The sequence below is a fragment of the Rhinopithecus roxellana genome, chromosome 1 (genome assembly GCF_007565055.1).
Source record: "Rhinopithecus roxellana isolate Shanxi Qingling chromosome 1, ASM756505v1, whole genome shotgun sequence".
Classification (NCBI taxonomy): domain Eukaryota; kingdom Metazoa; phylum Chordata; class Mammalia; order Primates; family Cercopithecidae; genus Rhinopithecus; species Rhinopithecus roxellana.
Window position 1 is genome coordinate 203,843,402 of NC_044549.1, and position 26,904 is coordinate 203,870,305.

General features: G+C 35.8%; 1 protein-coding gene and 1 pseudogene across 16 annotated transcripts in view; both read right to left on the bottom strand.

Annotated features, from left to right (window-relative positions):
- The window catches only part of DLG1 (discs large MAGUK scaffold protein 1), a 274,249-nt gene that overhangs the window by 152,638 nt on the left and 94,707 nt on the right, over positions 1-26,904 (bottom strand). For all 15 annotated transcript variants that reach the window (XM_030936950.1, XM_010381164.2, XM_030936930.1 and 12 more), the window contains exon 5: positions 14,199-14,363. In XM_030936950.1, the coding sequence (XP_030792810.1) occupies positions 14,199-14,363 (165 nt within the window). The remainder of the gene's footprint in view (positions 1-14,198; positions 14,364-26,904) is intronic.
- Positions 16,770-18,713, bottom strand: LOC104676363 (annotated as a pseudogene). Its single transcript, XR_749896.2, has one exon. The product of XR_749896.2 is annotated as a nucleolar and spindle-associated protein 1 pseudogene (transcript).

Here is a 26,904-nt window from a genome sequence, read left to right on the forward strand (position 1 = left end):
GAATAGTTGCTATACACACATTCAAAATGACCGAACACTTCACAGCTATCTAAAGTTCATAAGATTACTACTGTCATTAATAAATGTTGATATCACTAAGTAAATGAAACTTTTCACCTAGGTGTTAATCAAGTAAAGTCTAGAAGTACTGCACTGGAGTTCTTTAAAACCCTGCTGAATATAAAAACTGGTCCCAGATTGGAACAGGGCTGCATATGCTAAGCAGGACGGGGCAGATTATTAAGTGATCCTAAACACAAGAATAGGAGGGATGCTGAGGGTGAGGAACAAGGAGGGCTTGGCAACGCACAGAGAACTTTTCCTGTATTAAATGGTTTGAAATTAAGGACAAAAACACTATGAAGCCTCAAACAGAAAAGTTTCACCAATGTAATTCCTAAGAAACTCATTTTAATTTAACATTAAAAACAAAAAAGCCCCTCAAAAAACTCACAAGGTAAAATGAGATAAAATCAAATGATAAAACTTAGAGGCAGTCTGTAAGCTATTTGGTTATCACTATTGAGTGGGGACTGAAAGGGGTGAGGAAAGCAGGGGCATCCGGGAAGTGTGACTGGAGGATAATATGAAGAATGGAGGGGAAGCAAAGGCTGTGGAAAAGGCGATGGGCTGCTGGGAAAAACCAAAGACACTTGTGAGGGAAGAGAGAAGATCCAACCAATATAGGTACTCAAGAGGTATCAGATTAGGCTGTCATGTTTTGGAAGGCCAGGAGATAACATCTGAGGTGAATGGAATAAACATTCATTAATTCTATAAGCATTTCTTAACACCAACTCCATGTCAGACCCTAACTGAGGAGCTAGGGGTCTTGCAAAAGTTTATAACCGCTCAGCTTCCTCATCATTCAAAAACATTAATGACTTCCTACTGAGTTCCAGGTATCCTAGTAGAACATGGCACACAATCTTAGTCATGAACATGACTGCCTTCAGCAGACAAGCAATTTAAATGAATCTATAAAGTACAGGTTCTTTTTATGTACTGTGGTATATTTACGGGGATATTAAACCAGATAATTTTTATACTATATTTGGGGGGGATACTAAACCAGATAATTTTCATACTAATAGAACTTGACTTACAACTCTCCAATCTGCAAAAAGTATCATGTGGCTTGGTCATAAGGAATTAGATTCAAAGGTGATCTTTCTATCAAATCCTAAAAAGAGTATTTTTGACACCAGTGAAATAAGAGACCTCTGTTATTTACCAATCACAGTACAAATCACCCTATTATATTCAAAGGTATATATTATATGCTCAAAGTATGAAATTTCAATCTACATTGTTTCTAACAATAAATCCCTTGGTGCTGCAAAAGAAAGCTGCCAGCCAGGAGTCAGTAAGTGAAATTTAAAAAAATATTCTAGCATCAACTAAGATCCAATTATACCTAAAGTTATTTTTCAGTCCTATTATAACTTGTAAAATGAACTCAAGTTATAAAAAAAAAAAATAGATATATAAACTATCCAATGTATCAGTTATAAAAATGTATAAAATGAAAAACAAAATGTGGGTACTCCAGTGCAAGAAAAACAGAAGCTAAAACCTCTACCCTAATACCTGTATTTCCAGAAATAAAATAGAAAGGTAATGAAAAAGACAAAATGAGAATCAGGAAAGAGGTCTGAAAGAAATAAAAACTATTAATAACTCACATATTAGCATGCAGGAGTACTCTGAACCAAAGTGGGTAAGGGGATAACATTTAAAATGGCTTTGTAGAATTGATCAGCAAATAGAGGTCATGACTATTTTAGCGCAATGATAGCAATGTTTTGCTCCAACTCCCAAGCAACTATAATGTAATTCTGTGGTTTCAACAGCTTATACATGAACTACTTTTCCTGTCTTTTCATTTGCATGCTTTTAATAAACTGAGTGACAAATATATCAATGCTAGTGTTATCTGTGTATACATATATAGAAGGGTGTATATTTACATAAACCATATATATATAAAAAGTTTTAAAGATATCTTTCTTGTTGACAATGGAAAATACCATGTAGTATTATCTACAATGAGTAACATTGTCAACCTTCAGTCTTTGCATCCTTTTGTGATATATATAATTGTAGTCAAAATAAGGTTAGTAAAATTCGTGGGGCAGTATTCAATTTAAGAGTTAAATCAGTGGTTGCCCATTCAATAAGTTTTGATTGTAACTTAACCTCAATGCCTACGTAATGACTCCCCCTTCCTAGGTAATTCCATTTCTCCCAAATATTTAAGAAAAATAAGCAGAATTTCTTACTTAAGAAAGTTGATGTTATTTTAAATCCACACTTTTAAAAGACAATTATTCTAGTAACCAAAAACAGTAAAGAAATTTATAAAAAATATATAAAGAAATATAGAACTGTTGACAGTTATAGTTTATTGTGCTGCTTCTATTATTTTCTTTAAAAGATAGCTTTAAGGGAATTTATTTTAAAAGGTCCTAAGAAATGTGTATGTATGTGTTTTCTTAATTTAAATATCACTGATGTCAGAGGACAAATGCATTCTCAACTTGTTTTTAAATTAGACAATTTCTCATCCTTTTATTTTTACTAAAGTTGAACTGACTGCTTGAAAATATTTAGAAATATGAATATTTCCCCAAACCACCCCGTACCAAACAATAGGTATCAAACAATTATTAATTTTTCTTTATTTTTCCTCCTATAGACAATAGCTCATTTCCTCAAAAAGTGGTGTTACGTGATTTTTTAAAAATTTTGAGACTTTTAGTATTTGCTCATCTCTTTAAATTGTGATTTTAATATGTGAAAAAATATTCCATGACTGTGTAATTGTACAAGTTCACTAATTTCAAATTAAGCTAGATAAATAATATTTACAAAAAAGGATTCATTAAATTCCTTGAATAAGCCATAATATAGCTAAGATGTAAGTATATATAATACTAGCCAATTATTAAATTGAATCTATTTTCAAAACACTGAAAAATGAAAATATTTCAAAGTATCTTCTGTTTCTTTACTATAATAGTCTCCCTAAGGTTATCTAATAACATACAAAAACTAAACAAACCAGCATTTTCTTTGGTCAGACATCATACTCTACAGCATTTAGCACAGTCTAAAAAGGAGATGAGCATTATTAACTCACATTTTAATTTATGTATCAATGGGTTTATATTTTTAGAAAAGTCATTCAATTGAATCTGAGGCTATTTTGTTTGGTATTACATAAGAACATAAGGAAAAATATTTCTTGTTCCCCCTTTTGTGCTAAAGACCTGCACGGATGGCCAGAAAACATACATTTCTACACATCCAAGGTTTCAAGCCATAAGACTATTTTTTAAATAAAAACTCTATATTAAGACATTTTTACAAAGCAAATGTAAACAGAAATAGATTGAAAATAATTTCAACAAGTGGTATGTTACCTGGGTGGAGCTGGTGGCTACCGAGATGCAGTCAATAAAGCTGTGTCTTCGAGTGAAAAATGCAACTATCTGCTGCCAGCGTGAAGGTTCTGGCTCAGCCTGCAGTTCATCTGACGAGCCCTTTTTTGCCCAGTGTTTCTGCTTTGGGCCTGCTGAGCCATGGCTAGAGCTAGTATTGCCTCCTCGACTGCCGCGAGAGTATAGAAGTGTGTTGTTTCCGAAAATGTAATTCATCTCTGCAGCCCTGCAGGTGGTTGCCAAGCAGGCTTACTTCTCTACCAGCTGCTGAGTGGAGAATGATCGGTAAAAACTGCAGCTAGAATTACAGCAGCATCACTTGTAGATCAGTGAAAATAAAAACCTTGAGAAATGATGCTCATTTTCTCAGCGATTTCTTCCTATGAAAGAGCTCGTATCTTCCCTCTGTACCTGTTAGCTGTATGATGGCTGAGTTTATTTTTGCAGACAAAAAAGACGACATAAGGTGGATTTCTTTCTCATGATTATTTTTTCACCAGCGTCTGCAGGAACCAAAAGCTGTTCTTTTGTTAGCTGATAACTAGATGGACTGAAATCCAGGAAGTGAGGTCGATTAGCAGGTAAAGAAGGATGCTATAAACACTGGACTACCAAGACCCTGTGGGGTGCCTGATTTAAAGCACTGGGTGGAAAAACCCTGGATTACCAAGTTTCAACCACAGTCTGTAGTAAAACCCAATGGCACCTTCAATGCTTATATAAATTATAAATATGAACTGAATTAAAACATACAAGAGGATTCTCTCTGCAGATAGTTCTGACTGTTTAAATGATTTCACTAAAAGAATCTTTGTCATTCATATCCAAATGTCTACACCAGGCAGGATCTTACACATCATCTGGCACTGGCTCTAAGTTGTTCAAAGGTGCTGCCTACGTTAAACTCTGAATATCTAATGATAGCGCTTCATTACAAATGGATTTTCCTTTATCATTTTATATAATGTATTGGCTTTTAATGATTAATAACTGAGTCTCAAGGTAGATTAATTACTAAAACAAATATTTTGCTTCTGGAACTTTTATGATAAAAAAGAACTTTCAAGAAATTATCAGAATCACCTCTCTAGTATTTTATAAACATTCAGATTACAAGGTCATAAATTTCTAAAAATGAAAAAGAACGCTGGTAAATTTTTTGTTTTATAATCAGTGAAACGTGTTTTATCCAACTCTACATAAATACTACTCTGGTTCACCAAATACTATTACTTGATTGCTAAAGGAACATATTCTAACATCTAACATCTACGTTAACATAATAGTTCGCCTGAGAATTGCCTGGGGCGCTAGTTACATATGCAGATTGGTGTATCCTCTCCCCATCAAAACGTTAGGGGCAGGGGGAACCTGGGAATTTTTATGTTTAAAATGCTTCCCAAGTGACTCCTAAGTACCTTCAAGTTTGAGCATCACAAACTCCCAAGTAAGCCCTCTTAACACTGTGCTATATTAGTAAATATTACAACAATGGTCATTTAAAAACAATATGTGAACAAAAACGCTACTTAATAATGTACTATTGGTTGAATAATTCAATTTTTAAGTTAATAAGAGCATGTCGTAAGTCCCAACCTCAGCCACGGAATTTTTTCAGATGTGGACTGAATGTAGACTGACAAAATCTTGCTTGTCTATGTGCTTACCAGCACCAACTAGATGCAGCCTTTTGTCAAACTACAACCTTGAGGTCCACTGCAAATCTTGACTCAGCAAGAAAATATGTTAATGCTGTCTCTATGATACCTCTGCTAAGATGTGAACATGTGCTCAGTAAGGGTGGAGAGCCATGTGGGACTCTTGAGGGTAAGATATTTTGTGACAGATTATACTAGAAAGTATGCTGCTTCTTCCCAAGGAATGTGCAGGCAGTAGCTGACAACTTGTGGCCCCAGACAGAGTGATCCTATCTAATTCGGAGTAGGAGAATATAAGAAAACACTAAGGGCGGACAGGTAACTAATAATACTCTTGTGAAGGAAAAAATGAAACCTCCTGGAAAAAAATTCAAGTTTTATTATGGACCAGGTACCTACTAAATACCTGATTAGTGTGGTTTATACAAATGCTACGGTAATTGGTCTGGCCCTAAAATATGTGCCTTGATCCATGTCTGATGAAAACCTTAAGAAAAGGGGAGGAGAAAACCCGAGAACTGACATGAGCTCTGCTATTCTGAATTAGTACGGATGAAGATCAGGAATCCAACTCTTGAATGCGAATCTCCTACCTCAAACTGTAAACAGTATTAACAGACATACAATAGTAGGCTCTTAGTGTACATGTATTTAGCCTACAGAGCCAAAGAACTTAGGGGTACAATCTAAAGTTGACAGATCACTGCCCCCCATATTTCCCCAATGTACAGGGAAGAAATACTTCTCAATGTGAATTTCCTATCCAAATCCATTCACATCAAGAAAACAACTTCAAGTTTTGAGAAAGGCTTCTTTATGAAAATGTCCTGTTACATGACCTACAAAAATCTAGAACACCTCATCCATTGGACAGCAGTCAGTATATGCACACATAAAATCTACACCTAAATCACAAGAGGGGTTTCCCATAAGATTAGACTGGGAGGTGGAAGGCAACCAACCGTTCTTTGCTTTAGAATATCCTCTCTCATTACACAGCAGAGATGTAAGATAAAACTCCATTAAAACCAAATTTAAGTTCATTAAAGAAAAACCAGGAAAACCTATTTACAACAATGGATTAAAAGATGGTATGCAATCTAAACTACCAAAAGCAATCACTATTAACATTTTAATATGACATACAAAGAATTAATATTCTTTTTTCTGTAATGTTTTTTCTTTTTCAGAGTGATAATATAATCTATAGAATTCTAGCCTAAACAATAGGAGAAAGCTTAATTTAGTAAACTAAATATGATTAGTCCAGTGGATTACTATGTAATTCAAAACATGATTATGAAACATTTATGACTATGAGGAATATTTACTTTGTAATATTAAATGAAAGTAAAAACAGTTAAAAATTTATACTGGATAGGCTCTCAGTTATTTGTGTGTGTTTCTAAAGTCACAAACCCAGCAGTCTTTAGTTACAGAAACAAAGGCAAGTACTAAATAATCTTTTATGTTGGTTTTTGAGACGGAGTCTCACTATGTTGCCCAGGCTGGTCTTGAACTCCTTGGCTCAAGCCATTCTCCTGCCTCAGCTACCCACGTAGCTGGGGTTACCACCATGCCCAGTTGACTAAATAATCTTAGTGAAAAATGTAAAAAGGTAAAGGACAAGGGGACAAGCAATACTGAAACTCTAAAGGACAAAAAAAAAAAAAAAAAAGAAAAAATACAAAGTAACTACCAAGCTAATGTAATGTAAATGCAATATAACAGGCATTTTTATTACTCTTTTCTAATGTGGGCTATTAAATTTCAAAACACAGAACTGTACTGAGGTAATACAAGACTGAGAAGACTGACAATAACATATAGATTTGTTATTTATCTAGAAAAACCCTGAATGTCGCAAACACAAAATCCCTTCTGTATGAGCACCATCTAGTGGTCAATGTATGCAAACTATATGCTCACCTTAGTATACCAGGTCCATCTAAAATAGATAAAATTCAGTAATTTTAACATGTTCCAGAGATGTAAAAATAAAGTTGATTTCAAAAACTGCTCATTATATACTAGAAATAGGAAAACTTCTATTCCTCTAGCATTTGGTTCAAAAGGCCTGCATTTGCTTGTGTCCATTTTTCTGCCACTCCCATTTCTTACATTTTTTTTTTTTTTGCTAGGGATTTCATTTCACAGTATTCTCAATACTACTGGATGAAATAAAACACTAGGAAATATATTTTTTAGCACACTTATCTGCTCATTTCCTGTTTTTTTGGTTTGATTTCAAGTCCCTCTTAGCAATGTTTACTTTATATATGATAGTTTGAACATAATTTTTCCTGCCATTGAAGACAAAAACCAAATACATATTCTTTGTTTCTTCAATGATCACTGCAACCTCTCATACACTCAATAATGCTCCTACTGTCCTCCTTGTTGCTTCATGTACATTTCAAACTTTTCGGGAAAAGGCGAGGTGATTATTTGTTCGATTTAGTGTTCTAACAATTTTTCCTAATTCTCAGTTCATTTTTAGTTTTAGAATCTTGACACTTTCTTATATAACCCCAAAATCTACCCACTGTGTCCTTCTCTTCTACATTAAGATTTTTAAAAAACTATTACATCCCCAATTTCTTTCTTGTTATTCTTTCCAACACTGGCAAGAAAGTATCCCTTTCAGAGTCTTAAATTATAAAATCATAATTATCTTTATGCCAAGTCCTGAATAAAGTAACCCAATCACTATCTTACTTTATTCATGATTCCAGTAATGAGAGACACCATCACCACGCCACCACCACAATAATCTAATAGATTAATTCACGGCATATTTCATGGTGGCAAACCCTTCATAATAACATTCATCATACAGATCTTTCAGATCTTGCCCTCATTTCCTAACATGCAACCTAAGTATCAGCAATAATATCATAAACCTTCCTGCATTTCTACAGTTTCTTGTGATTATCACCCTTCCACTGTATTTATTTACCCCAGTAACTGCCTCCTCTGACTTGGCATCTTACATATCCTTCAACACTTTGTTCAAATGTCAACTTGCTTTTTTCAGAAAACTCCAAGAATTTAATTTCTCCCTCTTTCATGTTACATCATATCTTTCCATTAAAAAATGCTAATCACTGATGTCTAACAAAGTTACTAGCATAGATGTTTACTAACTGTTTGCTAAATGCATGTACTTGCTTGACACAACTAATATCCTAGCAGTTGATTTTTAAAGCATCTATTAAATTGTATTTTTAACATTAGCTTTTATTAGAATTGTGAAGACTAAAGCTGTGCCTAATTTACAATCTATTCAGCAAACCACTGTTATTCTAAGGTACTTTTTCAAATTATAAAAATAATAATTTATATCCTGCCTTCTACACGCAGCATAACAGCTGTTCACTTCACTCTAAACCACAATACTATGTAAGAGGAAAAGCTCTCTATATTAGCTTTTATTTTAAAAAACAGACTACTAGTCTAATCCTTGACGCTGTATTTTAAATGAACTGTTGAGCTTCTCACAACACTTATTCCGGTTTTAAAAGTTAAGATGAAACAACATTAAAGCCTGCCTTCTTATGTCACAATCAGGGCTGTTCTCCTTCAGTTCTGGCTTTCTAACAAAAGTTAAAGGAGCCTGCCTACTCTGCTACGCCCGCCTACTCCAAGTCTATCACACACCTCAAATAATCATTTCACGTGGCACCTGCCACCGTAACCTACGAATGAAAGAGGGAGCAGGCAGAAACTCCCAAACAGCCTTAGTCACTCTTACATTACAATTCTATCAGAACACAATCTGTCAGAAAGTTTCAAGAACTTGAGAAACGTTCATATTCTTCTGACCCAGTAATTTGACTTCTGGTAATCCATCCAAAGGAAATAAACTAAATACTTTTCATGTCCAAAGATTACTCATTGTAGCTTTCCTTACAAAATCTAATAAAAATGAAGGTAACAGATATCAGAAAGGTGATATGGTCATCAAACTATGGTGCAAATGTATCAGGTAACAGTATGTATCAAGTACTTGATACATCATGATATTACACAGGAAATATACAAGAAAATGGTGTTTAACAAGTTTACAATAGGAAAAAACATAAACATATTAAAGCGTGATTTAGAAAGAAATGAGAGAGAATAGACACAATTTTTTTCTACTGGGATTGACAATCCTTATCTATTCAGTTTGCAAATATAATCAGACAGCCAGCAAACCAAAGTGAGGGAAAGGGGACTAGTGGTTTCACTTCAGAGCCCCAGAGGATTATCTATAATTGTTTCAGAGACTGATTCTGTTAATACCCAACAACATAAAACAAAACGAACAAGGCAGAGCAGGAGAATGGCCCACGAAGATGGCCAGGTTTTCAGCTGCTTCTCATGGAACCAGCTGAATTATGACCGTGGTACCCTGAGACTCATGAGAGCCTGCTGGTACTTTCTTGATCTTAACAAAATGTGTCATGTCAACAAAGGTTTCCATCTGACTACACGAAGACTGCCACTCAGGTAAGGCAATGAGAAAATGCCAGCAACTGGAAGATTTCTACCAATTTCAGAAATGGTAAATGTGGAAAAGATAAGTCTTACAACTGATGATAAAGGACATTTTAATTTTAATAACATACTCCTTTACGTAAGCCTCTATAAAATATTTCTTTAAGAAGCTGTAAGGGACATAATCCTTTATCATTGTAATAATAAACAAAAAGCAAGTACATGTAAAGAAAAAGAGCAATTTAAAGCAGATACCAAAAAATTGACTTTACATCACTTATGGTCAGGAGATTAAGGAACGAATGAATCAGATTAAGAACGCAGTGAAAATCTTAAAGTATCAATGTGTTCTTTCTCAATATTATAAATTTAAGTCTCTCACTCTAGAAGGAGGATTCGACAAATGATGTCAGAAATTTACTTGTAAATATTAATAGCTCAACACAGATAGCACAGTAGTGCAGGAAAATACCTCAAGCTTTGCATTCACGGGGGACTAGTTCCAGGACTGCCCGAGTATACCCAAATCCTCGCATACTGAAGTCCTGAAGTCAGCTATGCACTTATACGAAGTCAGTCCTCTGTATACTCAGGTTTTGCATCCCACAAATATTCTTATGTTTGACTGCATTTGTTTGAAATCTGCATTTGTTTGATCCACATATAAGTGGAGCAGTGCAGCTCCAACTCATGTTGTTCAAGGGTCAACTACAGTAGCAGTAATAGTGGCGGGACAATGCTTCGCAACTGCGCCCGTACATTAGAAACACCTGGAGAACTTGTAAACCTCCCAAAGGCCAATCTGTATTCCAATCCACGTACGAAGATTGATCACCCAGCATTTAATTAGAAGAATCACATATGGAGATGGCTGCTAAAAGCGTTTTGTCGGCTGGGCGCGGTGGCTTACGCCTGTAATCCCAGCACTTTGGGAGGCTGAGGCTGACAGATCACGAGGTCAGGAGATCGAGACCATCCTGGCTAACACAGTGAAACCCCGTCTCTACTAAAAATAACAAAAAATTAGCCGGGTGTGGTGGCGGGCGCCTGTGGTCCCAGCTACTCGGGAGGCTGAGGCAGAAGAATGGCGTGAACCCGGAAGGCAGAGCTTGCAGTGAGCCGAGATCGTGCCACTGTACTCCAGCCTGGGCAACAGAGCAAGACTCTGTCTCAAAACAAACAAACAAAACCAAACAAAACAACAACAAAAAAGGGGGGGGTTTGTTATATTAATCTTTGATTTACACCAAAAGTCTTTCCAATTATCATAATGAAGTAGGTTTTCACTGATGAAAGTAGTGACTTATTAAAGAGCAAAATGGGATTTTGCTGGTGAAATGCATAGTATCCCAGTTATGAGAACTGGTTGAATTAATTTAGAGACAGAATTCACCCTTGCTTAGGAAAGGGAAGACTCTGGAGAGGCCTAAACCCTTAGGGATAACACCTTAGGTTTAATCTGTAAGACGTCTGGAGACTCTGGGTAAATAAAATCTTGTGTCTGGAATATTGTTTTATCTGCTTAGAATGAGCATTTTTAAGGCAACAACGGAAAGCTGGGGTTTCATCAGATTTAAAGAACAGGCTACACAAAATATGCATGCTGGCTCACTGTTTGTTTAAATGTCTGCTTGTGTCATAATCTGCAAACATACCAAAATAACTAGTAAAAGACCTACCAAAAGACCAGAGTTGGCCATGTGCAAATCGGCTTTGGTTGGTTTGTAACAATGAGGATGACCAGAAATTCAAAACATCAGAAATTTAAAAAGTATACATATCCCGGGAGTGTTTTTGGACAAAAACAATAAACAAATTAGATTAATTCAATCAAGATAAAACCAGGCCTGGGCTGACAGGAACAGCGCACACAACAAGAGGGGAGCTCGGGCTTTAGTGTGCTAAGGTTCTTATGCTGTCTGGAATAGGAGTGAAAGGCATTTATTTATTTATTTATTTATTCAGACTTTTTAAAGTTAAACATATAATAAAGTTTCTACAATAACCACTAACAGAAGAGAAACAGTTTTTAACTTCCAAGCTAATAGTAAGGGAAAATGAGATGAGAAAATACAATCCAAAAGAAGATATGAGCCAGGTGAGGAGGCTCACACCTGTAATCTCAGGACTTTGGGAGGTCAAGGGAAGAGGATCACTTGAGGCCAGGAGTTCAAAACCAGCCTGGGCAACAAAGCAAGACCCTGTCTCTACCAAAACAAAAAAATAGTCAAGCATGGTGGCGTGTGCCCGTAGACCCAGCTACTTGGGAGGTTGAGCTGGGAGGATCACCTGAGCCCAGGAGTTTGGGGCTGCAGTAAGCTATGATAGCCAATGCACTCCAGCCTGGGCAACAGAACAAGCTCCTGTCTCAGAAAAACAAAAACAAAAAAGACAATATGAAAGGAATAGTCCCTAATGTTTAAGAATTAAACACACTTCTAAGTAACTCATGAGGCTAACAAAAAACAAATCACACTGGACGTTAAAAAAAATATAATAAGAAAACATTACGTATTCAAACTTGTGGGATACATTTAAAAATCCTGTTTCAAGAAATATTTATAAATGAATACTACTAGAAAAGAAGGCTGGTAATCAGTGCAATAAGCAACTGACTTGAGAAACTAGAAAAACAAGAAAACAGAATAAACTCAAAGAAACCAAAAAAGAAAAAACAATAATGATAAAAAGAGAAAGGAAGAAAAGATCAAAGAACTGTTTCTGCCACTAACTGGTAAACAGCCAGCTGATTTTTTGGCTGTTTACTCTCCCTAACTCTCTTTTAGTTCCTCAAGGGAAGATCAGATTACTTATACTGAACACAATCTTTAATTGATATTCAGCTATCCTACGTGTAATTTATATTTACATATACACATGTGCATGTACATACATAAACACGTCTATATGTATGTGTATGTGTGTAAAAGAAGAGGGATAAGGGTGGGCACACAGGGCAAGGACTCAAGATAATTTTTTTTTAAGATGGTTCTTTGAAAAGACCATCTTTGAAATTGACACTTTTGGCAAGAATGGTGAAGGAAAACAAAGAGCCTGAAATAAACGATATTATGAACAAAAAAGGGGCCATCCCTACATATGCTATAGATATTAAAAGGTATTAGCAGGATATCATAAATAATAATTTGAAAATACATCTGAAATGCTAAAAAATTACTCAAAAAAAAATAGCCTAGCAAAATTAACTGATAGAAAATTTGAATTGTACTATAATCACTAAAAATTTTAACCAGTAGTATGTTATCACTCCTCAAAGAGAATTAAAAAATCCAGGTACATTTTATTCGTAAGAAATGATCCTTAAGCTAAATACACACAACCAATAAAGAATTAGTATTCAGAATACATAAGGAAATACAAATCAATAAAAAGAACTACCCAATACAAAAACGAGCAAAAATCTTAAATGGGCCCATAACAGATAAGGAAACCTAAAGGATCAATAAATATATCATACCTCCCTAATAAAATTCCCATTAAAATCACAATCAGATACCATTTCAAAACCAAAACAATGCCAAAAATAAGAACACTAACTGATGAGAACATGGATCAACTAAAAACGTTAGATGTTGCTGCTGAAAATGGAAATGACACAGCTACTGAGAAACACTCTGGCATTATTCACAAAGATGTATATATAACCTGTGTTTTTAGGAGCACCTTTTATACTAGTAATAACTTGAAAATAAATCCATATCCAGCAAAAGTAAAATAAATTGTAGTATATTCATGAAATAGAAAACTCTGAAGCAGTGAAGTTAATCAACCTGAGGAATGTGATACTGAGTAAAAAGTGCAAGTTAAAGGTAAGATACAGTATGAGTCCATTTACATAAAGTCCAAAATATGCAAAACAATTGATTAGCAATCTAAATATATGGTAGAACTTTAATAAGAAGGGTAAATAAACTCAGGATTGTAGTTACTTCTGAGGGGAGAGATGACAGGATCAGGAAAGGTCACATATTTGGAATTTAAAGATTATGTTAACGCTCTTTCTTTTTTGAAATGGAGTCTTGCTCTGTTGCCTAGGCTGGAGTGCAGTGGCATAATCTAGGCTCACTGCAACCTCCGCCTCCCAGGCTCAAGCGACTCTCCTGCCTCAGCCTCTCGAGTAGCTGGGACTACAGGCGTGCGTCATCACGCCTGGTTAATTTTTTTGTATTTTTAGTAGAGACGGGATTTCATTATATTGGCCAGGCTTGTCTCAAACTCTCGACCTCAAGTGATCCACCCATCTCAGCCTTCCAAAGCGCTGGAAACACACTTTTTCTATACCAACTAATATTTAAAAGCAAGTGTTTGAAAATATTTCAGTGTGCTGTATTTGAAATTTAATAGTTATTTCCTTCATAGGAATTTTTAGACTTAAAGATAGCATCACTGAATAACATTCATTTATAAAATATATATTTAAAAATGTTTTCCATTTTCCTGAGTACTAACGAGCACCTTGAAATTCTCCATAACTATGAAACTACAATGGGGGTGGGGGGTGGGGAGAACCTACATGAAGGAAAACTTCTCTCCGAGCATGAGCTGTACGTCTAACAAAACTAACAGTAATTCATAACAACAGATACTATCCTACCTTTATCGGTGAAATATGAGAATGAGAAACAAATCCATGGACATTCTCAATCTCTGATAAGTTCTTCTCTGAGACATGAACCAGTTCGGGACCTACCACTTCATTCGTGATTTGTGGGGAAATGTGCTCCTGAGGGGGTGTATCTTCATCCTGATACCTGTATTTCTGTAAAGAAAATATGAAAAAGCCCTGATAAGCAAAGTGAGTTTAATTCAAATCATGGTTTTCATAACTAGCCAAATACTCAATATTTAGCAATATAAAAAGTATATTTATGGTTTAATACATCAGATCTGAGAAATAGGATTTTATTTTAGAAATAATGCCAATAATTTAATAAAATTATTTAATTTAAACATTAAAAATAACTCAAAGCTAGGTGATAGAGAAGCCTGAATACTGGACTGCTCACTTCTTACCCAATGTTAGCTGAATCATGTATTTCTAAGATACAATTATTTAAATAAAGTCAACATGAAAAGGCCAAGTTATGCCTCTTAGTCTGGTTTTCTTACTCCGTTAACTTGCATACAAAATTTTTTAAAGTCAGCCATTTTAATTTCTACCTGAAAATTAGTTCAGCAGACAATAGCGTTTTTTATTTTAACTATAATCTCTCTCTCTCTCTCTCACACACACACCTCTATGCAACCTGTTTCTAAAAAATTACTATAATTAAAAAAAAGCTTCCTCACACCAAGCTGAGAAGGCCGACGGCATAAATAAAGCCACACTGAAATAAAATATTCTCTTTCCCATCACCCTCAAATAAACCTACTCATAAAGAAAAAGACACAAAACAAGGCACAATAAAAAAAGAATTTCAACAAGAAACCAAGGTTTATTAAGTTGCTCTTATCAATGATTTAAATAAAAACAGCAAACATAAAGTGATATTTTTTTAAAAAGGCATACAAGTGGGTCAGTACCCAGTAATCCCACTACTGGGAACAAAACCAATCAACCAATCAATAAATGAATAAATAAATAAATCATTCTATCAAAAAGACACATGCGTGTTCACTGCAGTGCTATTCACAATAGTAAAGAAATGAAAACAACCAAGATGTCCACCAATGGTGGAATGGATAAAGAAAATGTGGTACATATACACCACAGAATACTATGCAGTCATAAAAAAGAATTAAATCATGTCCTCTGTGGCAACATGGATACAACTGGAGGTCATTATCCTAAGTGAACTAACACAGGAACAGAAAACAAAATACTATTATGTTCCCACTTGTAAGTGGGAGCTAAATACTGAATACACATGGGCACACAGATGGGAACAATAAACACGGGGGACTGCTTGAGTGGGGAGGTGGAAGGGGGTGTGGGGTGGATGGCTACCTATCGGGTACTATGCTCACTACCTTGGTGACAGGATCGTTCCTATGCCAAGCCTCAGCGACACACAATTTACCCATGTAACAAACCTGCATATGTAGCCCCTGGACGTAAAAGTAGAAAAAAAATGGGTCAGTAAACTTAGAGGGAAAAACGCTCAACTTCTTTAGTGAGAAGAAACAAACAAACAAACAAAACCCAGCATTAGCTGAGAGACAGTATGAAGCAGTATTAAGGAGGAATGCCAGTTATCTGTTGTATAGATGGGAGGAAAAACGTACATTTGTAAATGCATACCAAAAAAAAAAAAATCCTAACTATGGGCTTGAATGCTGAAAGTTACTATACAACCTCCAGTATCACTTTTTAAACAACATCCTTCTGTAAAATGGTACAATCACATGGAAAACAGCAATCTGGTTTATATCAACATTACCATATTCAACATGATACAAGAATAGTGTTTTCACAACCAATAAAAAAAGGTTCTCTAACTTTATCCTGCAAGCAAGGCTGAAGTTAACATAAACACAGAAAACCTAACACAGTTTACATACTAAGTTGAGTGGAAGCACAAGTTAAGTACTCTCAGGAGTAGATATAAGGAAGGAAATTTGGTGCCGTCTTTTGAAACTCTACAGGTACTCAACAACTTAGGATATGCTTGAGAAGAGATACACGGATAAGGATATTCACTACAGTTTGGGATTTTAAAATACTGACAATAAACTGCCTTTCAATCAACTAACAAAATGTCTAAAGAAAGGAGACACACCCATCGTAGGAAATTCTACACAGAAGTTAAATTGATCAAAAATCTACATCTTCTAAAAGGACAAAGTAAAAACATAGATAACTGAATGAGGAAAGGATGTTTCAAAGCTATACTTACATACACATGATATGTATTTTCTACATAAAACTATATATGTACATAAATATACTTAAAATTTTATATAAATGCATTGTTTAAACATTTTTTTAAATTTTTTTTATTTTTCAATAAGAAAAAATTTTATTAATGACAGTCTTGAGCAGTATCAAACTCAGAAGCTCCACTGAGGTGAAGGAAACATGGACACGATACTAAGCAAAGCCTCGTCTTTTCCATAAAATGAATAAGAAGTACATTTGGTGGAGTTTGAGACCAGCCTGGGCAACATAGTGAGACCCTGTCTCTAAAAGCATTAAAGCATTAATCCTCACATTTCGATAGGACTACGTAGCTTTCAAGTAAGCAATGTTAGAATGAGTTGTGGAGTTTTATTTATGCAAATATAGTGAGTGACAGATGGCAATTACATGAGGCTATTTGAACAAAGGTGCACAAGCCTAAACAATTTCACCTAGGTAAAATATTGATGTCATAACCAAATCATATGGCCCCGTATTTCATAAAGGTTACTATATTCTATAGAGACCGAAAAGGTGGCCTTTCTATCCCAGCTTACCCTATTCTTGTTATTGTTTAAATTCTCCTGAAGCTTGTATAACTAGCTGCCATTAGATAAATGCTATAGACTAGCAGAAGACTGCGGTTCTATTAATATTAGAACCAGCAGGGGAAACTTAACATTAAAAATCTAGGAACAGAATTTTAGGATGTGTCTCATTAGAAACCTGAATTTATAGGGACTTAAGTAAAAATTATCCCAAAGAATGTGAGCTTTAAGGTGATAATGTCTTTTCAGAGATTGTAGCCCATGAAGAACCCACGGATACTACATACATGGACACTACATAGAATACGAACAGTTAGCAGAAAAAGATCTCGTGACTAAAGTGGGGAAGACATAAAAAAAAAATTTACAAAAGGAAAAAAGTTCAGAACACAGGAATATTTACAAGATGTTAAAAAATTATTAATCTTCAGCCAAAATGAGGCCCCTTCGCATTCCCAAAACCTTTGCTTTCTTCTCCTTTCATTCTTGCTCGCGTTTCTTCCGTTGCTCTTCCTTTGTCTGGAGAAGGGGTTGTTTGTAAGTTTTCTTGTAGAAGTTAATTCTGTTGATATGCTGATTTAGATAATTATTTTCTTTAGCTTGCCCCCATGGTTTTAGCTTTCCTTTGTGTGGTTCATAGTTGAGGGGACGAGACAAACTTGCTTTAAGATCAAACACTGGTTTCTTATTGGAGACTGGAGTCTGCGTTGCCTCAGTTGTCAACTTGAATGGGGTAATAACTTTTGGGGTGCCCCCAGACACGGCCACATGTGCAGACTTTCTGGCTGGAGTCTTGGTTAGTGAACGCTTATGCTCATTATCTTTAGTAGCAGCTGAAAACCTGACACCTGTTTTAGCTGTAGAGATAGCAGAGCGCTTGAGTGACCCCTTCAGACCCAAGGTACTCCGACTTGCAGGGCCACAAGACCGGCCTTGCGAGTGTCGTTGGCCGATGGGAGTAGAAGCCACAGAGAGTCTTCCTCTTGGAGGTACTGGAGTCCTGACCCCTCCCTTATTGCTGGGATGCTTCAGATCATTCACGGAATTGTGTTCTTCAAAATGTTTCTTTTTTCTCTCAATATATTGATCGATGGACTCCATTTCCTTAAAATGAGCTTCATGAAGCTTCTTAAAGTTTGGAGTAGGAATAGTGATTGCAGTTCTTTTATTTTTTCCAGGTTTGGATGACTCATCTGTGTAGACAGATTTCTTTCTTTTTGAAGGTACCTTTGAATCTTTGTTACGTTTACCTGAGGAAATAGCATTCTCAGCTCCTTGGTGCTCATCTGGTGGAGAAGGAACATTTGCAGTAGCTCTGAGATCCTGGTTTTCCTGCTTTTCAAGATTCTGCGAGTCAGGGTCCACACGGACAGTCCTGCGCCTTCTCCTTGTTTTGGTGACATGGCCAGTTGGCTCTCTCTCAGCTTGTTCCTGGTTGCTCATCTGTATCTCAGTCTCATCACAAGAGGATGCAGAAGTTTGACTTTCGTCCTGATTCTCATTTTCTTTTCTTGCCTCATGTTTAACGTGGCCTTTCAAGGCTTTTAACAACTTGTCTGCCCGCAGGTTGGCCCGGAGACCCAGACTCTTGGCTAAGTTCTGCAGGTCACTGTACTTGAGGGAGTCCAGCTCCTCTAGGGAGGGGATGATCATCGCGATTCAAAATCCCGGCGATACTCAGAAGATGGATCACCAAACCTCGTAAGCGAGGTTCAAATCCCTGGCGCCCTGTTTAAACATTTTAAAGCAACAGTGTATGTATGTATCATTATATATGTGTATGTGTATATCCACGTCTATGAATGTACGTATGTAATTTGGAGGGACGTGAAAGGAATTAAAATTTAAAAAAGCTTCATTCTGAAAAGGAAAGAAATAATTTTAAAATTATGTCTTTTAAGTAGCTTTTAATCTATAACTTCCCTCTTGATCCTTTTTTATTTCCTATAATTACGGAAAAACTCAAGGCATTTGATCTAAAGAGGTTCCAGTAAAATGACTGCAAAATCATGGGGTTCTTCAATGTAGTCCTTTTGCTTCCTTATTTCCTGCAAATTGGCAGCTGGACACAACGAACTGATTAGTCTCACGTTCAGTCCTTTTGGTGAGACTACAGGTGGTGGTGTGTTATTTTACCAGAAAGCATATGCTTGTCTCTCTTTTTGTAAAGTTAGCAGCTCTTGATATTCAATGCCTAAACTAATTCATTCACTGGGATTTGCAAAAATTGTGACAAACGAATTCGCTATTTATTTTTCACCAATGCAATGGAATACATGTATAAAGAGACACTTCACCTACGATGTGGTTATCCATTGGTATGGTTCACACAGGTGAAACAGGAAAAATACCCTTATTTACCAGTTTCCAAGACAGATTTGAAAAACTGGCTCCCTGCCATCTCCTAAGGTGATCAATTAGTTTCTATATAGCATTCAATGCAATCTCTGTCAAAATTCCATCAGGCACTTTTTCCCCACGGAAACTGACAAGCTGATCCTGATATCCACATGGAATTGCGAGGAATGCAGAATAGCCAAAATAATCTTGAAAATGAACAACAAAGTACAGGGCTCACACCTCCTGATTTTGAAACTTACTACAAAGCTACATTAATCAAGACTACGGTACTGGAATAAATATAGATATATAGATCAATGGAATTGAAGAGTCCAGAAACAGATCCTTACATTTATAGTCAATTGATTTTGGACATGTGTGCCAAGGGAGAAACAATCTTTTTTTTTTTTTTTAACAAATGATAGTGGGACAACTGGATGCAAAACCATGAAATTAGACCCTTTTCTTACACTATATACAAAAATTAACACAAAATTAACTAAAATTAAATATGAGCTACAGTTAGAAAACCATAAGTGTAAATCTTTGTGACCTCAGGATTAGGAAATGGTATCTTAGATATGACATCCAAAGCATCAGCAACCAAAGAAAAAACATAAATTGGACTCATCAAAAAAAAAAAAAAAAAACCAAACAAACAAAAAAACTTTTGTTCATCAAAAGCCACTATCAAGAAAGTGAAAAGACAACCCACAGCTGCCAGGTGTGGTGGCTCACGCCTGTAATCCCAGCCCTTCGGGGGCTGAGGTGGGCAGATCACGAGGTCAGGAGTTCGAGACTAGCCTGGCCAATATAGTCAAATCCCGTCTCTACTTCAAATACAAAAATTAGCCAGGTGTGGTGGCGGGCGCCTGTAGTCCCAACAACTCAGGAGGCTGAGGCAGGAGAATCGTTTGAAGCCGGGAGGCAGAGGTTGCAGTGAGTCAAGACCGGGCCACTATACTCCAGCCTGGGTGACACAGCGAGACTCAGTCTCAAAAAAAAAAAAAAAAAAAAAAAAAAAAACCCGAAGAATGAGGAGAAAAATACTACAAATAATATATTTGATGAGGGTCTAGTGTCCAGAAGACAACTTACAGCTCAACCACAAGACAAGTCAATTTAAAAATGGGCAAAAGATTTAAACATTTTCCCAAAGAAGATATACGAATAGCCAATAAGCACATGGAAGGATGTTTAACATCATTAGTCATTACATAAATGCAAATCAAATCCATAATGAGATACTACTTCACATCCCACATGAGGACCATAATAAAAAAAAGACCCACAGGTGTTGTCAAGAATGTGGAAAAATGGGAACTCTCGTACATTACTGATGGGAATGTAAAACGGCACATTCCCTCTGGAAAACAGTTTGACGGTTCCTCAAAAAGTTACATGAAGTATCTTAAGACCCAGCAATTTCACTCAAGAGGGAGAAATGCTATCAACTGCTAATGGATATGGAATTTCTTTCTGGGATGATGAAAACCTTCTGAAATTAGTTAGTGGTGGTAGGTGCACAACCCTGCACACATAACTGTATACTTTAAAAGAGTAAATTTTACAGTATATGAGTATCTTTGAATTATTATAAAAATTATCACGATAAATTGATAGATTACACATATCTGATGATAAAATCTATTCAAAAAATCTTCTCTGAACCTGAAATTGACATATCTCTAGCCAATGGGAATCTCTTAAAGTTTCTGAGTTCCCTTATACTTGTCCCTTTAAGAAAACCTTTTATAAAAACAGTTACCAAATCTAAAGTCTATTCTCTATTACAGGTTGAGCGTCCGTAATCCAAAAATCCAAAATCCGAAATGCTTCAATTTTCAAAACTTTTTGAGCACCAACATATCACAAGTGAAAAATTCCACATCTGACCTCATGTGATGGGTTGCAGTCACAACACTGTTTCATGCACAAAAATAGTGTATATGAAGTCCTTCAGGCTACGTGTATAATGTGTACATGAAACAAATTTCATGTTTAGATCTAGGTCCCATCCCCAACATATCTCATTATGTATATGCAAATATCCCCAAAGCTGAAAAATTCCACAATCCAAAACACTTCTGGTCCCAAGCACTTTGGATAAAGGATGCTTAACCTGTAATTATTCAAAAAAGAGAAACCTTGGGTTCCTTACAATTATTAATTGAGAAAGCACTTCCAAGTAGCTTTCAAGGCCATCATTACATTACACAGCAATATTCATCTCTATTTCTTGTTATCTAAAGGTTTATCTCAACCTATTTCCAATTTTTTGTAACACTGAAAACTTCATATAAAACCAGTTTGCCAATAAAGTAGAATGTAGAAAACTAATGCCTCCCTAAGGATGGTCCAAGTCTAACTTACCTAACACTCAGACTAAAAAGAATTACAAAGTGGTGATGAGGGTTAGGGATGAAGGAGGAAACATATTTTTAAATGATTATAGTAAGAACATTCTAAACACATTTTCCCATCCTTGTTTACAATTTTCAGGCCACTATTTTTGACATAAAACTTTACGCTGCCCTTAATCTTGGTTAACAATATCAGCAATATCATTTACTTACTCACTACTATGACGTACGTATAGGAATGTGACTAAATTACTACTTCACTGCTGTTAGATAATTTCCAGATATCTTTCTTTAGAAACAATTTTCTGATTATGGAAATGATGCAGATTCTTGATCTATTAGAAAACCCAAAATAACTAAAATTAAGGCCAAAAACTAAGTATTTAATAAAATATTTAGTACAAAGTTCTTAAATCAATACCAAACAGTTGAACAAATATAATTATTATTAGTGTGCACATATCTCCCTATCTACCCTTCAAATACTTATTATTTCAGTAGCAAATTTAAAAGAAATATTTGGTACTACATATTATTCCATGCATGCCAACACACTTCGTTTTAGGAAAAAGAGTAACACATTAACATAAAAGGTACAGTGAGGCTTAATGTGAATTCCTGAAACAGATGAGGATTAACATGTGTTGAGGAATGGAGGCCAGTATTACCCTGTTACCAAAACCACAAAGGAGACAGCAAAATAATAAAACTACAGGCCAATACCACTAATGAACATAGATGGAAAAATCTAAAGAAAATACTAGCAAATCGAATCCAACAGCACCATCAAAAATATAATACCCCATGATCCGGTGGGATTTATCCTGGGGAGGCAAGGATAGTTCAACATACACAAATCAATAAATGTGATACATTACAGAAACAGAAATAAGGTCAAAAGCCTTATTTCAATAGACTCATCTCAACAGACTCAGAAAAAACATTCAATAAAATTCAGCCTCCTTTCATAATAAAAAGTCCACAACAAACTAGGTTCTGAAGAAACGTATATCAACATAAAAAAGACCATATATAACACACCCACAGTCAACATTATAGTTAGTGGCGAAAAGTTACAAGCATTCCCTCTAAGAACTGGAACAATACCGCAACAGCCACTCTCACCACTCTTACTCAACGCAATACTGGAAGACTTGCCACAGCAATTAGGCAAGAGGAAAAAATAGAAGGCATCCAAATTAGAAAAGAGGAAGAAGTCAAATTATTCCTGTTTGCTGATGATATGATCTTATATCTAAAAAACTCTAAAGACTCCACAAAAAAAAACTCTGAGTTGGTAAATGAATTCAGGAAAAGTTTCAGGATACAAAAATCAATGTACAGAAATCAGTAGTGTTCCTATCCACCAATAATGATCTGGCCAAAGACCCAATCAAGAAGGCAATCCCATTTACGATAACTACAAAATAAAATAAAATAATAAAATACCTAGGAATACATTCAACCAAGGAGGCAAAAGATCTCTACAAGGAAAACTACAAAACAATGATGAAATACAAGGCAGATGACACAAACAAATGGAAAAACACCCCATGCTCATGGATCAGAAGAATGAATAAAGTTAAAATGACCACACTGCCCAAAGTAATCTAGAGGTTCAATGTAATCCCCAGTAAAATACCAGTATCATTTTTCACAGAAGTAGAAAAAAAAAATCCTAAAGTTCATATGGAACCAAAAAAGAGCCCAAACAGCCAAAACACTTCGGTGAAATTACTCAGACACAGAAAGACAAATACTGCATGCTCTCACTTGTAAGCAGGAGCTCAAGAATGCATACACATGGACGCAGAATGTGGAATGACGGACAACGCGGACTTGCAGGGGTGGAGGGGTGGGAGGGGTGGATGACAGGAGGCAGTCTGGTGGGTACCATGTGCACTGCTTTAGTGATGGATGTTCTGGGGGCCCTGATTTCACCACAATGCAGTTTATTAATGTAGCAAAACTGCACTTGTACCCCATGATTATATACAAATAAACCAAATGCATGAAAACCATAATAAATGTAAGATAAGCGGAATTACAAAATGAGTGATAATGATAATTGTAAATGTATTATATCTGCACTTCACATCTACCAAGGAAACACTGATTGCTGCCTTCCTGAAGAAGACAAAAACCTTCCAAATTTCTCAACCAGATTATAGAACCTGAAAACACAAGAGACTCTCACTTTGAATATGAATTCAAATGTTTTGGAAGGAAAAAAAGCAAACTGAATCCAACACTATGATGTGAAATGTATCCCAACAATAAGGATGGCTCAATTTTAAGACAGTCATGTATTCATGTATTTTAACATATGAAAAGATCAATGAACAAAATTCGCATGATCATCTCAATAAATGCTCTAAGAACCACCACCTAAGAATCTCAAAATTTTAAACCCAATCCTGATTTTAGGAGAAGAAACACTCTTAGTAATACAGAAATACAAATAAACTTTTAAAGCATCTACCAGCAATCATATTTGATGGTGAAACAGAAGCATTCTTAAAGTGGCAATCAAGGCAGTATCATCTTACTCAACACTTCTCAAAAACAAGAAGCGTTTTTTCTAAAACTGCAAACTAGAAAATTGTAAAAGAATTGTAAGGAGATGTGAGCATTATTTCTGAAGAAATGTTCACAACTTTAGCCAGTTTCTCAAAGGGATTTGGGGAAATTACTTGAAATAAGTCTGGGGGGTAGGGAGGAATGCTGTCCCTGTCAGAGAATGATCCATCCAGTCTAACCACTGCTAGATTTGTCGTAAAAGTGACAGTGACGCGGAAGGAAAAATGTGTATTTTGTGTATAGAAATGTTAATTTTAGGCCTGGGATGGTGGCTCACGCCTGTAATCCCAACACTCTGGAAGGCTGACACAAGAGGATCACTTGAGCCCAGGAGTTCAGGACCACTTTTGAGACTCTGCCTCTACAAAAAATTTTAAAAATTAGCTGGACGTAGTGACGTGTGCTTGTAGTTTCAGCTACTGGGGAGGCCGAGGTAGGAGAATTGCTTGAGCCCGGGAGGTTGAGGCTGCAGTGAGCCATGATCATACCACTGCCCTCCAGCCTAGGCAACAGAGTAAGACCCTGTCTCAAAATAAAATAAGATAAAATTTGTAACATCTCCATCTTGTAAAATACTTAGAAAACTTTGTCATAGTCTGTGTCATGAACTTTCAAAAACAGTTCCCAAATTGAAAGATTACAGTATCTCCCTTCGAAGACTAGGTTTTCTCAAAGTCAGAACCAGGATACTTTAAATTCTAAAATTTATCTAACTAGCAAATACCATATTCCACGAATCCAGTACACATCATCAATTATAAGATGCCCCAGTAATTATATTTAGCCCCCCAAAAATAAAAAAGGAAAAAAAAAACACTGCCAAATAAATTGTGAAGTACATCAATTGCAAATAACTCCAAATTTGAGACAGGCTAAAAGTAGAGAAAAATATATTTTAGGATCAACAAAATACATCAAAGACACTGACTTTACTTTCACTTTTGCAATCTTTAACAATTAAAAAATTTATCCTTTCAAGAGCAAAACTATACTCTTGGTTTCAAGGTTAAAATAAATGGCCTCTGTCAGGGAAAAAGAGCAGTCATTAAATTGTATTGCTCAGGCAGGCAAGAGCCACAGCAAGCAGTAAAAGTGCACAAACTGACAACACTATAATTAAAATAGGGCTGGTGGGTGCCCAAACCATACAGATACTTTTAGGGTAAGGAAGACAATGAAATCTATCATCTGCAAAGAGTCATACTGGGTTAGGAATGAATCTCTGTGGCAGAAAGCCCCGGTGCAGGTGCTTGTCTTTAACTTACTTAAAGAGAGTACAAAGAACACCTTGCTCACAGGTAGCTCAAGAGCCAAGAGCTTTTCTATTCTCCAGCTAAAGATTATAATCTTATTCCCACGGCTCAGTCTGCTCCCATGTATAGGAAAAATCATGTGAATCAATGTGATTTCCATATTACACTGACTTCATTTTTCAACTTATACATTTCAAATGAGCTAACTACCATACAGAAATGCATAGGAAACACTATTGTTTTTGTTCTTGACCCAATGGTTTAATATGAAGCTGCAGGAATAGAAACAGAAGAATCCTATACTAATTGATGTTAGATGGTTTGTTTTCTGGGAGCTGGAATGAATATTTTAGGTACAATTAAACTATTGCCTGTGGTTAAACAATTTCTCCCAACTACAGTCGGCTCTCCGTATCTGTGAGTTCCATATCTACAGATTCAAACAACTGCAGATGGAAAACATTTGGGGGAAAAAAAAATACAACAAAAATAATACAAATAAAGAACACAGTGTAACAACTATTTATGTAGCATTTACGTAGAATTAGGTATTATAAGTAATTTAGAGATGATTTAAAATACAGGAGGATGTGCACAGGTTATATGCAAATACTACGTCTTTTATGTATCAAGGACTTGGGCATCAGCAGCCACTGATTTTGGTATCCATGGGCAGCAGGCGGTATTATCCTGGACCCAATCCCCTGTGGATACAGGGAGATGACTATTCCTTCACTTGCCTGGAATAAAGAAGTATTAAAAACCCCTGAAACCACTGACAGCAATTCCCAAAAGGTTAAGGGCCAAGAAGAACAGAATTACTAATTCAAGCTTTTTAAGGAAGGAAATGCCATATACCAAGATAAGATTTCCACATACCAAACCATCTTGAACATGCCAAAATATACAAAATAAAATGTGTCCAACCTTCATATGATAAAGCTATACATGTGAAAAATGGTATACCTTACTAATATTGGGACTTACTCCTTCCCCAGAAATCAAGCCTGGATTAGGGAAAGGGTAGGGGAGGAGGGGAGCAAAATACAACACAAACAAAATTGTGCTGTTACAATTTTATAGGAATATATAAATTTCCAAAACTGGCCATGACAGAATGAAATAAAGCCTTGAAACAATAATCATGAGAAAGGACAACGTTCTAAAAGTAATTCCTCAGAAAGGACAAAAGCTAGAAACCAGCCTCACTTACGAATGTGAACACGAAGCTCCAAAACAAAACATTAGCAAAAGAGCTCAGCGCACCAAAATATTCCAAACCAAGCAGAATACATTCCAAACATGTCAGAACAGGTAAATATCAAAAAGCATTTCATGTCACCGACCTCATTAACAAGTCAAAAGGAAAAAAAAGTAA